The 15208-nt window shown below is 47.3% G+C and overlaps 1 protein-coding gene across 1 annotated transcript in view; it reads right to left on the reverse strand.

The window, feature by feature from the left end:
- LIMCH1 (LIM and calponin homology domains 1) overlaps positions 1-15208 on the reverse strand; it is a 237641-nt gene that overhangs the window by 18600 nt on the left and 203833 nt on the right. The window contains exons 13-18 of the mRNA XM_056855094.1: positions 12290-12511; positions 9489-9558; positions 7591-7769; positions 5508-5613; positions 3813-3841; positions 2607-2690 (exon numbers count right to left, since the gene is read on the reverse strand). Coding sequence (XP_056711072.1) covers positions 2607-2690; positions 3813-3841; positions 5508-5613; positions 7591-7769; positions 9489-9558; positions 12290-12511 — 690 coding nt within the window. The remainder of the gene's footprint in view (positions 1-2606; positions 2691-3812; positions 3842-5507; positions 5614-7590; positions 7770-9488; positions 9559-12289; positions 12512-15208) is intronic.

Here is a 15208-nt window from a genome sequence, read left to right on the forward strand (position 1 = left end):
CTCTTTGTTCCTGTAACCCTATTGTATCAGCCCTATAAATGTACCCACTCCCTCTGTCATGTATTTCAACCTTGCGCGTCTCTTACTGAAATCACTGACTTTCTGAAATAAATCTTTGAATCGCTGCTCTGCCTGGATTGAAGGCCTATTGCCTGAAACGCTGTGTATTTGCTGAAGCTTTTTAAAAAATGGCACAGCTACAAGCAAAAAGAAAAAAGAAAGAAACCATCAACAGACTCGAATAACTGTTTTTATGCTGGGTTACCAAAATAGTGGCCAAGTTCAAAGTAGCAAATTTGATACATTTGCTAAACACAAGAATCAAAATGAGTTGTGGCCAGAAAACGTAAGCTTGGAATGTTTGGTGCCTGATCACAGCAAACAGCATGGGATTGCTGACAGTCATGAAACTCTGAACGGGGTGTGGCTGGGTGAGTTTTTACAGAAAAATGAATTATAATTAAGTGCAGGTAAAAATGCCTGCTTTGGAGAATGCACTGGTGAGGTCCCAACACAAAGCTCTCATTTATTTTCCTGGTATTATTCTGCAAGCCACAACCGCATCACAGGCAGCTAAACATGAGAAAATAATATAAAGCAACAGTGAGCTTGTGTGTGCATATTTGTGAGGAAAGAGAAGCAGAATGACAAAGATCCAGTACTGAAGTCTGTGGGCACGAATACAGATGTGGCCAGGTGTCAAATCAGGGCATTCTGCTTAATCAGCTACTCGGGGCATTTGGTAGGAGATGGTACGGGAGCTCATTTAAGGCTCCTCAAGCAGAGGAAGTTGCAAGATGGGTTATGCTGGCAGGCCCTCATCAGCTCAGATGGGATATATGGGTGTTTCCTACAGCTCAAGCCTTATCCAGACTCTACCACCAGGGATGTCAAACGTAAGGCCCGGGACCCAGATCCAGCCACTTGAGAACTCTTATCCAGCCCGCGATCCAGCCACCCCCCTGTTCCCAATCGGGGCTGGCGATCTCACTGCGGGCTTGCCAGCTGGGCCAGGCCCCCCCGTTCCCAAGGTGTCAATTATCAAAGACTGTCAAATAAAAGAAAATACTGTAAGATGTTTGTATTTTAAATAAAAATGAAGTAAAAAAATAATATCATTAATTGGCTTTGCCTATGTCTTCTATAAAGTTTGTATCTTCGGTACCTGGCATTAAATTTTATTGTACACATGGCCTGGCCCGACCAAGTGACATTTATGTCATATCCGGCCCTCTTAACAAATGGATTTGACACCCTTGCTCTACAACAACCAGCAGTGTAGCTCAGGGTAACAACGGCCACCTTTTCTGCTGAGCTTTGGGGCTTCTGTCCTTGACTTCTTACTGTCTGGTCTGAGAAAAAGGGATCAACGCTCAAAGTATGCTCAAGGTCATTTACCTTTACAGTAAGAAGGCTTTAATATTGTTTGAAAAACTTGCAGAACTTGTTCCACAAGAAGTAACAACTAGACAACAACAAATCCTATCACATGGGGCCAGTTCCAGGTGTTCCAAAATGCCACTGTGGTGTTTCCTACCCAGGTGGCCCTCCCTACATCCACCCCACGCTTGATGGAGCCCTTGTAAACCTAATGGACAACTACTGCTGATCCACCTGGAGCAGGCTAACAAACATTGGGGCTGCTGGGTTGCTGCTCCATGTCAACCTTACTCCTCGCCCCCTGACCTTGGGCATAGGAGCCAGCAAGTGGCTGGCAGAAAGAGGGAGAATGACGGTCAATGCCATTCCCCCCTCCAGCAGATGAGGAAGAGGAGACGTTAAGCAACCGCCTGCCTGGCAAACAATGGTTTCAGAAACCATTAAGTTGAAAGTTGTTGTGAGGACAAAAAAGGGTAACCCATGAACACGTGTGTGTGTGTGTCTGTCTGTCTATCTATCTCTGCTCATCCAGCTATAGCCTTGAGCAGAAAATAAAGGAATAAAAAATGCTTTACTTAAGTGTTATTCTTTTGGTATTTAATTATTGCTCCTATCAGTTTTGCCACAGACAGAGTAACAGAATCATTTGTATCTGATAAAAGCCACGTCACCAGCACCCTCGTACTGCCAGATGCCTCATCGGACCTTTCCATGTTTATGAATAAAGGATTAATTAAACTGGCCCTCAGCTCGTTAAACATAGGACTCTCCATGCTCATATGTTCAATAGTTTCAATTTTATCATGAGAGCATCTACATGTTCTATTTGAGTACGGCACTTTTTGATATCTGCCCTCCAAAACTGCTGAAGGAAGGGCATTCATTCTTGCCAAAGTAAAAGCTCTTCTGAGTTTTGGTGTTGTCAGGCAATAGAAATACTTTGGCAGTTGCATCGGAATGGCAATACCCAAAAAGGAGACTGAGCATATCCTATGATCCCTAACAGATGTACTGTTGAAGTCCAATTCCTTTACTTGCATATTGATTAGCCTAATTATTTCTTTGGTCTCTATCGTCTTTACCATGTCATTTGTAATTCCTAGACATTTCATTTTCTTTTCCAATAAATGGTCCCATTGGCTAATATGAGCACGAACACAACATCAACTTCCTCTGAGGAAGGGCCAGGTTACAAAGGGTTGAACTAACAAGGACATGGACGTTACCTGAAGCAGGCGTTCCTGTTCATGCTGCCATCGCTGTTGCCGCTTCCGCTCTTCTTCGGGATCCCAAGACCAGCCACCAAAATGCTGAGGTAATATGATAAGAGGTCATTAAGGGCTGACAAAACATTCCAGAAAATACCTATGTTACAATCAACTGTTTTCAACTGTTGGCTTTTAAAAAACAATAAATGAACAGGTCTAGGAAGACCTGTGCCTCGAAGTTCCACATCGGTAGATCAATTTTGGGACTTTGTGGATAACAGCAGTGGACTGGGATGTTAAAACAACCCTGGTGCAAACTGAGCCAAGTGTCTCGTTCAGTATATTGTCGAAGGCTTTCACGATCAGAGTTCATTGGTTCTCGTAGGTTATCCGGGCTGTGTAACCGTGGTCTTGGTATTTTCTTTCCTGACGTTTCGCCAGCAGCTGTGGCTGGCATCTTCAGAGGAGTAACACTGAAGGACAGAGACACTGAAGGACAGAGACACTGTCCTTCAGTGTTACTCCTCTGAAGATGCCGTCCACAGCAGCTGGCGAAACGTCAGGAAAGAAAATACCAAGACCATGGTTACACAGCCCGGATAACCTACGAGAACCAATGTCTCGTTCAGTGTTGGCTGTGCTGTTGGGACTGCTTAGCTCAGACCATGTCTCAGGATATGACGGCAAGGCCCATTGCCATCATGGCCACAGTCTGGTTCTGAGGCAGTTTAGCCAGCACCACAGGGCCACCTACATCAGCTGACTCCTGGCCATCAGTGGCCCCCCAGGGCAGTGGCCCACTGGGAACATCTTGGCTAAACTCCAAGGCCAGTCTGCCCCTGAAGGAGGAGGTTGAGAGCAGAAGGAAGCCTCTTGAGAAGAAAAGTGGGGGAGGGGAACCACAGATTGGAGGCAAATGGGGAATGCTCCCATTGATCTGGTGGTACTCTTTCCTACAACTTTACTGCCGCAGGAGGAGAATCTTTACACGTTCTTATGCAACAGCACCATCTTGGATGCACATCCCCAGAGGAAAATGTTCCACATCAAAGTCAATGCCCAGCAGCCTCTGGTGAGGCTTTCTACTCCGCGGTGTTGGATCCTGAGCGGGAAGTCATGTTTGAGAGCTATACCTAGACGGAAATCTCGGAAGAGTGATAGTTCTGCATATCCCTAATCCAAAAACTTTTAACAACGCCAAGAAATAAAGAAAAGAAAACTTACACTTGACTTCTCATTGCTTTCAGCATTGGCTGTTTGGGAAGTAAAACGAGTTATAGTTAAACTTTCCAAAATACAAGCTGGCTGCATATTATTTCCTTAGGGAAAAAAAACAGTAAAACCAAATTTGGAACACAGAAGAAAGTCATCTATATAATACAGGACTTTCCACAATAATTTATGGCATTAAAATGATTTTAAAAAAACAAGCACAGCTCCTGAGGGATCAAAGAAAACAGACTGTACCCTCCTCCAATAGAAGAACTTTCTATACAGACAGAGAAATAAGAGTTAACACCCATGAACGTCAGATTCTAAAACTACTACTAGGCACCAACAGCTACTGCTTTTGGTCACAGGCATTAGCAACATCTGAATATAACACGTTGTCTAAGTTTAATTTCCCATTTTCCCCTATGTTGTGCCATGGGGAAAAGGGGCTAGTTTATTCCAGTGCCACAGTTATCAACAGAGCCCTTGCCATTTTTGGTGACACGTTTTTGATCTTCACATTTTAAGGATACTCTGAAGTGAAACCATCAAGCAGGAGTTGATAACCATTATGCACTGAGTATAAAGCTCTTAGCCAATTCTGCAAGAGGAATAGGAACTTTCTACCACAGTAAGGAGAATGGAGAGCGACCACGCTTTTGCTCCACGGTTTATTTAAAAAAGGCATCTACTCAGCATAGCGAGAGGGATGACGACACCCAAGGCAGCTGATTTACCTGGCTGCAAGAAAAAGAGGTAGCGCCGCCAGGAGTTCCGGACCTTAAGCGGAACACTGGCAGGGGCGGGTGACTCTAGAGAGGACAGCAGAACAGAAACAAAAACAAGAAATGCAACACTGTGAAAAAGAAGCCAGTGACCAGAGGGCAGCCAAGAGACTGCGAAGATGCTTAGTGAATCATGCTTGCCGCTTGCCATCAAGATAAATCGAGAGCACAGCTGGAAGGTCCCAGACAACGGCAAAAACATTTTTATTCCAGGAAACAGATGGGGCAAGGTGATATGTCAATTTTAACACACTGATTTTATGCTCTCTTGTGAGTGGTCAGTTTTTCATTCCAGTTTTACAGTTTTATCCATATTTTGGCAGCCCATCTGATGTCCATGTTGTTTGGAGAAAGAAGGAAATAGAAACTGGGCAAACCCAAGTTTCAGAGGGGCTCCTTTTTGAGAAGGGTCTGAGCCCATGTGGCACTGCCCATCTCCACAGCCACGACTTTCATCCTCAACAGTGCCCTGAAGGTATCTGAAGAAGTGAGCTGTGGCTCACGAAAGCTCATACCCTGCCAGAAATTTTGTTAGTCTTTAAGGTGCTACTGGACTCTTGCTCTTTTCTACTGCTAGTGACAGACTAACACAGCTACCCATAATGATCTATCAGTATAGAAGTTGTTTGTGTGAGCACCTGGCAAGAGGACCCCAGTCCATAGTCTCTGCTTCAGTTTCCCCTCTGCAATGTGTAGTTTGGTTGTTGCGAGGGGTTACAGAGATAACGCGTGCATGAGCATTCTAAAGTGTTGCACAGAAGCTAAGTATTATGGACTTTCTCTTTGTGTATATTTCAACCTGACCTACTTCCAAGAAGAAGCTCAGGGTAGCAAGCATGGCTAAACCTCTCCATCTTATCCCCACAACTACCCTGTGAGGTAAGTCAGTTAGAGAGTGCAAACCCCCTTCCTGTTTGTTTACCTTGTAAGGTAGAATTCTGCAAAATAACATGGCTCGTCTCGGGTGTCTTGTTCAGAGGCTGATACAAGATGCTCCCATCTTGTTCTGGAGCTCCCAAGGGCACTACCTAGGCCAATTGTTTGAAGAACACACATCAGCAGCAAGACAACAGAAAACGGTCAGCATATGAAAACTGGCGGTGGAAAGGGCCATCCATTTGCAGATGACTTATGGCAACTAGTGGGTGTGCACCAAGAAAAATCTCATTATAATTTTGGATCTGGACTTTGGGAGGGGGGGCACTCTACAATGATTGCTTATTTTCAGGTAGGACATCACTGGTGTGGGACTCAAATCTGTGTGGTTCTGGAATTCAGGACCATTATTTTCAATAGGGAATGTATATAAATGTCTGTGGCAGCTGGCTTATAAAGATAATGGCACCAAATTTGCACAAGACACAGTCTTCCCTGTAATCTAACCCCCCCCCCCCAATTTTCAAGCAGATGGAACACAGGTGTTCGATTAAATAAAAAACCCGAAGTAGGTGACTCTCTGAGCAGCTGCACTTCTTTCTACTAATTTCTAAAAGGGCAGTCAAGTGGCAGCTTAGCAGGACAGCTCCATGTGTTTTCCTACTCTCACAGTGACTGACTTATAATTAAAATGTCTTAACTTTCCACTGAAATCTCTGCATTCGTCATCCTTCCTTGTGGTGGCCTGCTTGTTTCCTTTCACAAAGTGAAAATGGTTTCCTTTGCAAACCCCACCATCCCTTTCCATCAGTCTGCCATTATTTCCTAGGGGGGATTTTTTGGGACGGCTGGAATGGTTGTTTTCAAGCAAATGCCACCAAAATCGCAGCCAGGAGAGTGCTGCCTGTCCTCTAATGAACCCCCAAGTTCAAGAAAATTGGTTCCAAGGGGATGGATTATATTGGCCCCTGAAGAAGCTGCCCCCAGCCAGCATACCTGCACTTTCCTTATTCCCTATGCGGCATTTTTTGGGACGGATGGATTGGCTGTTTTTCGACCAAATGACATCAGAATTGAGGCAGAGTGAAGGGTGCCTATCCTGTAGAGGACCCCCCCACACACACCCGTATCAAGCAAATTGGGCCAAAAGGATGAATTGTATGACCCCTTGAACACGGTGCCCTCAGGTCTCTATTTCCCCAGCCACAGAACTTGCAAAGAACAAAAGGGGCTCTGCTCTCACAAAGGAGGGAGGGAAAGCGAACTGCCGCTCTCTGTGGCTTGTCTCCGAAGGTGATTGGCTGGAAGCACTCTTTGCTCCTCCCTTGCAAGGATCTGACTGGAAGGGAGAAATGCCATTGCTCTGTGAGGTAGGCGAGGCTGAAAGAGTATGAAGAGAACTGTGACTAGCCCAAGGTCTTCCAGCAGGCTGCATGCCTAGGAGTGGGGAAACCAACCTGGTTCATCAGAGTCCACCGCTCATGTGGAGGAATGGATAATCAAACCCCTTCTCCAGATTAGAGTCCACCACTCCTAAGCACTACACCAAGCTGGCCAACTAAACCACTAAACCAGTAAGAGCCCCTTGAAATCCCACCCCTAGGAATAGGTCAAAAAGAACATAATTTAGGTAAAGAGGGAGTGACAGTGGCTTAGAAACTGCTTAGCATCTGCAAGATGCAAAGTTCAATACCAGACAGCTGTTGTCAGCCAGAGTGGACTATAACTGACCTTGACAGACAAGTGGTCTGACAATATAAGGTAATGTCACGTGACATTTAGGGGCGCGGCTGTGGCTCATCAGTAAAACATCAGCTTTGCATGCAGAAGGCCCCAGGTTCAATTCCTGGTACCCCAGTTAACAGAGTCAGGTAGCACGTGACAGGAAAGAACTCAGCCCGAGACCCTAGGGAGCTGCTCCTAGTCAGAACAGATAAGACTGAACTTGACAGACCAAATGTCTGATGCAGTATCTGGCTGCTTCATGGGTTTTTTAGCCAGGGAACTCTCACTGGTAGGTACACAATATCCTGTGTGAACATAAGCAAGTTCCCCCTTCAGACAATGGAAAGAGAATGTGCAAATCAGCGATGCTTCCCTCCTTATCATTTTTCAGTCCTTCTTGTTACCTTCTGAATAACTGGTGCCTCTGCCTCCTTTTGTTTCCCTGCCTCCGGTTCCTTCAGTTCATCGTTTGAACCCATTTCCTTGGAAGGATTACTGAGGGGGGAGAATTCCACAGTGTTCATTGCAGGGCTGGCACAGGAGACTGCTGCGCTGAAATCTTTACGGTCTGACATTAATCGCACTATGGGGGACAAAAGACAAACAGTTTAAATCAGCAATGCTGAACTAATTTTTCCAGAATGGCGATTTTCCCCCGCCCAGAATGACAGACATAAACTGACACCACAGTAAGTGATCACAGAATCATAGAATCATAGAGTTGGAAGGGACCACCAGGGCCATCAAGTCCAACCCCCTGCACAATGCAGGAAATTCACAACTACCTCCCCCCTCCACACCCCTAGTGACCAGAAGATGGCCAAGATGCCCTCCCTCTCATCATCTGCCTAATCCGATGGCTGTTAGTTCTAGACAGCATGCAGTCAGCAGAAACTAATAGAATAAAACAGGTTAAAAACTTAAGACATTACATATAACAAGGATCATTATTCATTAATTACAGAAGAATAGCTGAGATGAAGGCAGCAGTCTCTTTCAGAAGCCAACATCACTTCTTTCATGATACCTCTAGAGAGCACTGTCCACATAGACTGCTTAGCAGAGGGTGAAGACGCAACTATGGATAGTTTTATGCTACTCTTTCCAACTAATGGCTGCTCTATGTACACCCTGTGAGGTGTACATATTCTGAGGGGGCAGGAATATGTGTCATATAGTTATTGCTCCCCAACTTTCTGCTAGTCAGAATTAGCCAATCAGGGGAAAAGATGCTCTTCTGCTTCAGAATCATACTTTAAAAAAAAGTTAAATATGCATATACTATATGTGTAATTTCCCATTCAACTGCTCACCCCAGGTGACTAATATGATGCACCTTCCATTTTTTCCCTCTCTGCAAACAGCCCAAATGATTCATGGCACTGTTGTGGTTCCTGGCCAGCCTCTCCTGGTATTTTGAGCCAGGAAAAAGAGGATTTTATGGTGTCTCTGGGTGCTCTCTCTTCCCTGGTTTTACAGGAGGTTGAGAAAAGCAGGCTGGCGAAGTGGGGACAATCATGGAAATATTGGATGACCCATTCCCAAAGTTGCACTTTGTATCCTCCCCAAGGCTTATTAAAATAAATACTTTTATCCCTGAAGATACTTTTATCCCGCCTTTCTCTAAAAGTGGACTCAAGGCGACTTAAACAGATTTTAAATCATAGCAATTATAAAAAGCATAAGCACATTCAAAACACAGATGGCAAATGTTTTACAGTCTGTCGACGTCCTCCCCATGAAACTGGCCATCCGTTAAAAAGTTCTGGCTTACATAATTCCCTGAACTTGAACAAAGTGGGCCCCTTTCTGACAAAGTCAATATCAGAAACATAATATACAACATATGAGGCATCTTAATGGTACACAATGGTCCGTTGGTGAACACATGGACTTAGTGGCCTGTATCCAATCATGTAATTCTGGCTATGGGACAGAATTTCTGTTTTGGGGGCAGAGGGGGATGATTTCCACTGACTCCCCCTCCCAATGCAAAAGACTTCTGCCTGAAACGCTGGATAGCTGCCAACAGCTGCAACAGACAACGCTGAGCTTGTGAGACCAAAGGGAGCTTCATGTGCGTTTGTGAGTCCGTATTTACGAACAAACTTAAGTGCATAAATCATGGCTCACGGTAAGTGATCACTATGCAGGGCAAAAGATGCATAAGTTCAAGAACCACTTCCATAGATCCGGGTTCCACTGTGTGAAGAACATACAGTTTATCTGAACCAACCCAGATATGAAACGAAAATACATGCAAATTTAGCTAGCCTTAAAATGCTTCTTGAAAACAACAAACCTGGAGATGCTCCTTCTGAACCCATTTTGTCTTTTCTCTTGGTTTGTTTAGCTTCTTCGAACAAGGAGCCCTGAAAAGAACATTCTCATTACTGTTAGGTCATAAGAGGACATGATAACAAATATACCGTATATACTCGTGTATAAGCCGAGTTTTTCAGCCCAAAAAAAGGGCTGAAAAAACCAAACTCGGCTTATACACGGGTCAATACGGTGGGAGGGGGGAGGGGGGAGGGGGGAGGAGGGAAGGAGGGAAGAGGAACTTACCACCGCCACCGCCGCCGCTGGCCCGCATGACTTCTGGGCGGCCTGGAAGGGGCCAGCGGGGCCTGCCTGCTCGCAGGCAGGGCCCCGCCGCCGCCCCCGCCGCCGGCCGGCGCGCTCTCTGGGCGCCTGGAAGCGGCCAGCGGGGCCTGCCTGCGCGCAGGCTGGGCCCCGCCGCCGCCTCCGCCGCCGGCCGGCGCGCTCTCTGGCCGCCTGGAAGTGGCCAGCGGGGAAGTGGCCAGCGCCTGGAAGTGGCCAGCCGCCGCCACCGGCTCCAGCGCTGGAAGGGCTCCGCTGCCGCCTCCAGCTGATCAGCGGGCCTCCTCCTCCCACCTCTCCCGGTAAGTTGGGGGTTCAGGGGCTCTTCCCCCTCCCCCCCCCCAGGGTGGCGCTGGGGTCGGGGTGGGTCTGGAGGGCCCGGGAGGAGGTGGCACTGGGGTTGGTCTGGAGGGCCCGGGAGGCCGGGCGGGAGGGCGACCCGTTGTATAAGCCGACCCTCGGCTTATACACGGGTGCCTAATTTTTCCCCATTTTTGGGGTGAAATTAGGCACCTCGGCTTATATGCGGGTCGGCTTATACACGAGTATATACGGTATGCTTGTAATCACGCAATGGCAGAATTTGCTTCTTAAATGGCTTAAATGTCAACTGTCAACCCATTAACTCTGGAGCAGTACTTCAAAGTAGAAGAAGAGTTGGTTTTTATACACTGACTTTCTCCACCATTTAAGGAAGAATCAAACCGGCTTACAATCACCTTCCTTTCTCCTTCCCACAACAGACACCCCGTGAGGTAGATGGGGCTGAGAGAGCTCTAAGAGAGCTGTGACTAGCCCAAGGTAACCCAGCTGGCTTCATATTTTGGAGTGGGGAAACAAATCCAGTTCACCAGATTAGTGTGTGCCACTCATGTGAAGGAGTGGGGGAACCAAACCTGGTTTTCCAGATCAGAGTCCACAGCTCCAAGCCGCTGCTCTTAACCACTACATAATGCTGGCTCAAAAGTACCTGTTAAGTTTAATAGAACCTGAATTAGACTGCTCCTTAGCTTGTCCACTGAAAGTTACGTTACTGAGGTGAATATAATATATATATATATAATAATATAATAGGCATGCTCCTCTGATACTGGAGAGAATAGGCATGCATCATGACTAGTATCCATTCTGACAAGTAGCCATGGATAGCCCTATCCTCCATGAACATGTCCACTCCCCTCTTATATACTGGTTAACATTACTGGGGCTGGATACAGGGATTGTATCACTCCTGTGTTGAAAGATCTATATTACTGCCCATCTGTATACAGGCACAATTCAAAGTGTTGGTTCTCACCTAAACATCTTGGGCCACAGTACTTGAAGGACCACCTCCTCCCGTACTATCCAGATCCCCAGTTAAGGTCCTCTTCTCCAGCCCTGATCTATGTGTCCCTTTTTGCAGACTTAACGCAGATGGCAACTATAGAAAGAGCTTTTTTGCTGCTGCTGGTGGATCACCTTTGGAACACCCTCTCCCTTCTATTTTAAATTTAACTAGAATTAGTTGTAACCCTCTAGATGTCCATGTGAGGACAGCTTCATAGGGTTGGTCAGGGTAGATTTCATACTAGTGGTTTGTTAAACACTCCAACAGTGCCTTCATAAGGAGAGTTACTCCAGTCTAAGCCCACTGAAATGAATGGGCTTAGACTGGAGTAATTCTCCTTAGGAATGCACTGCAAAAGCTATAGGAGTTAAAATTTGACTCTGCCATTGAAAGAAAACTCGGCAAGGAGGAGGAAAGCTTTATATTTTGAGCAAATTATAAGAGTGTTGGTATGGCAGACACAGCATGAGCCAAGAAACTCCTTCAACCTTGTTAAACTAAGTCCTGGGACTCTTTAAAAGAATTATGTGATTAGTTTTATAGTTTGGGAAAATGCCTTCTTTGGGCCTGTAATAAAGCTAGACAGTTTCCTTTCCTTCCCCCTGATGTGTTCAGGGTTGCAAAAAAGCTAACCAAGATTCGAGCTTGCAGGCACATTTTGCTGTGACCACACCACTTGGAAATCCATAACCTCCCTCATAGAAGAACAGGTAGTTTCTAAAAATGGTGGGTGGAACCTACTGTATGGATCTTTCTCATAAAATCATCAGTCAGTACGAAAGCCCCAGCCACCCATGCATTTGAACACTTAAGATTCCACCAAACTGTGTGATTATCTGGTACGTTTCTATTCCGCCCTTCCTCCAAGGAGCTCACAGTGGTATGCATGGCTCTCCCCTCCCTGTTTTATCCTCACAACAACCCTGTAAGGCAGATTAGGTTGGGAAAGAGTCACTGGCCCAAGATCATCCAGTGAACTCCATGGCTGAGTGGAGAATTGAACCAGGACACCTGAGTTTCAAGTCCAACGCTCTAAAGACTGCCCCACACTGTCTCCCCGCTGGCTCTTCTCATGGATAAGCAGCTTCCAGATAATTGGGAGGACTATTAAAGGGGCATCTAAACACATCAATGAAGAGCGCCCAGAAGCACCCGCATGTGGTCCTTACGGTTTGCTCTCTGAGCTGGCTGTGCTCAAGGAGCCTCTTCAGAACCAGCTCAGGGCTAGAGGAATCTGGCTTCACCTCCAAAGCGCCGTCCACTTCCATCGCACTGTCAGACTTTGGCGATCGACTTGGGGAAGGGGAAAATATCAATGTGGTGTATTCTTTCTCTTTTTCGTCTTCTACTCCATTGAAGGTGTCACCGTTCATGCTGACTTTTCCATCTATCTGTGGGGCACAACAAAAGTGGACAGTGTCAACAAAAAGCTCCAAGACGGCCTTTGTTTTTTTTTCAGTGGAGAAAACAAAGACTTCTTTGTGTCGCACCAACGTCTCCAGGACATGGCGCCATACAGAAACCCCTTTCTAGAACTATACTGATGCCCTATAAGAACGTAAGTGTCATAACCCCGCTGGTGCCGTTGCACCTTCGAGGGAGACTTCCCCTGTTGGGGCACCGCCTGTCCGGGCCAACCCCCTTGCAGGTAGAGTTTCCTCGGCCTCAGACCACTCAGAGGACGAACCTGTCATGGGCTATCATATGTGAACAGGATTTTGATATGAAAGCATGTCCCATTAGGCTTCATGAAGACCGAAATATGTTACAGAAATGATGTCATTTCATAGATTGGAACACCTGGAACACCTGTGACTGCATTAAGCTCAAGGCTAGTAACTTGCTATTAAAATCATTTCATATCATTAAAGGTCACAGCTGCAGGGATGCCGATTAAGCAAAACATACAGCTGGACAAACAGCTGGACAAAGATAGACAAGGTCATATCCATTAACTATTACAGATGTCAGTCAAGGGTACAGTACCGTTTATAATTGAATAGCCTATTGAACTACTGACTGAACTAGCTATGGTTTATTTATAGAATGCCTTAGCTAAGGGATGCTGGAACTAAAAGATGACTGAACCAGCCCATCTACAAGATAAATGGCTCTGAAAAGGTATAAATAGAGCTCTCTCTTGGACTTCGGGTTAGAGAGTTGGCAGAGGGCAACTGAATGTTGCCTGGCTGTTTTAACTCTCCAGAACATCCGCTAAAATGTAAAACTAGGAAGGCAAGGGGTTGAAGGAAGACGGCTGGACGCTGTCTGACCTCACTCCCTACATATGTCTCTTGCGTGAGACTAAGAGTGAGACTAAGAGAGAGGTTCCTGATGGTCTGAACATGCTGACCTATGGACTTCCTCCATCTACCAAGAGATGTAAAAGCCTTGGCAGCCTAGTCCTTGTGTGGATTAGGAAACTGATCCTTGCGTGGATCAGGACACATTTATTCTTGTCTCTGTTTCTGGAGAACTCTTACAAAGAGAGTTATTATGCCACACAGTCTGTCTCTCTGAAGACTGATTGTCTGGAATAACTGTCTGTACAGATGCTTCATCTTGAATATGTGATGAAGACTCTTATGCTCTAAGGACTGCTAAGTCCAGCAGTCTGTTCACACAGTGAACAGCAGTCTGTTCACACAGTGGCCAACCAGGTGCCTCTAGGAAGCCCACAAAGATGACGACTGAAGCAGCACCATCCTGCCTCTGTTCCACCGCACCCAAAATAAAGGCATATTCCTCTGATCCTGGAGAGAACAGGTACGCATCATGACTAGTAGCCATGAATAGCCCTATCCTCCATGAACATGTCCACTCATAAGAAAGGTCATGCTGGATCAGACCAAGGTCTATCAAGTCCAGCAGTCTGTTCACATGGTGGTCAACTAGGTTCCTCTAGGAGGCTCACAAACAAGACGACTGCAGCAGCATTATCCTTTGACTACAGCAGCATTATCCTGCCTGTGTTCCAAAGCGCCTGATATGATAGGCGTGCTCCTCTGATTCTGGAGAGAATACATATGCATCACTAGTATTCATTTTGACTAGTAGCCATGAATAGCCCTCTCCTCCTTGAACATGTCCACTCCCCGCTTAATATGTCCACTTCCTGCCTATGTTAGCAAGGGGTTGCTTGTCTTTGGCCTCACTTCGCACTGCAGAAGGCCAGCCTACACATTACAAAGTCCTTGTGTGTGTTGGTGGATGGTGCGAGGAGTTTGCACCAGCTGTTTAATGGAGTTGCCCACCTCCCAGACTCATGAGTGCCCTTTTTCTCTTCATGGGTGGAATGGCTTCAGCCTTCCCCATGACTATTCCTGCATCTGTAGGCCGGCCTATGGAGCCACAATTGGCTCTGTTTGCAAAATCACAATACTTACATGACTGCACATGAAATGATACTAGTGCAAAAGGAGCCAGTAGTAGCCCCACAGGACAGGAAGTAGAAACAGCGACTTGGGTCACTGACACACAGGTTGTGAATCTTAACGGGCAGTCACATACCGTATATACTCGCGTATAAGCCGAGTTTTTCAGCCCCAAAAAAGGGCTGAAAAAGCCGAACTCGGCTTATACGCGGGTCAATACGGTAGAGGGGGGAGGAGGGGGAAGGGAGAGGAGGGAGGGGGGAACTTACCATTCTCACCGCCGCCGCCGGGCCCGCGAGGGTTCCTCCGGCCGGCAGGGGCCTCTGCAGGGCCAGCAAGGCCGCGCCGCTGCCCCCGCCGGGCCCGCGAGGGTTCCTCCGGCCGGCAGCGGCCGGCAGGGGCCTCTGCAGGGCCGGCAAGGCCGCGCCGCCCCCGCCGGGCCCGCGAGGGTTCCTCCGGCCGGCAGTGGCCGGCAGGGGCCTTCTGCAGGGCCGGCAAGGCCGCGCCGCCCCCGCCGCCGGGCCCGCGAGGGTTCCTCCGGCCGGCAGCGGCCTCCTGCAGGGCCGGGAAGGCCGCGCCGCCCCCGCCGCCGGGCCCGCGAGGGTTCCTCCGGCCGGCAGCGGCCTCCTGCAGGGCCGGGAAGGCCGTGCCGCCCCCGCCGCCGGGCCCGCGAGGGTTCCTCCGGCCGGCAGGGGCCTTCTGCAGGGCCGGCAA

Source organism: Euleptes europaea, chromosome 9 (genome assembly GCF_029931775.1).
Source record: "Euleptes europaea isolate rEulEur1 chromosome 9, rEulEur1.hap1, whole genome shotgun sequence".
NCBI classification, from domain to species: domain Eukaryota; kingdom Metazoa; phylum Chordata; class Lepidosauria; order Squamata; family Sphaerodactylidae; genus Euleptes; species Euleptes europaea.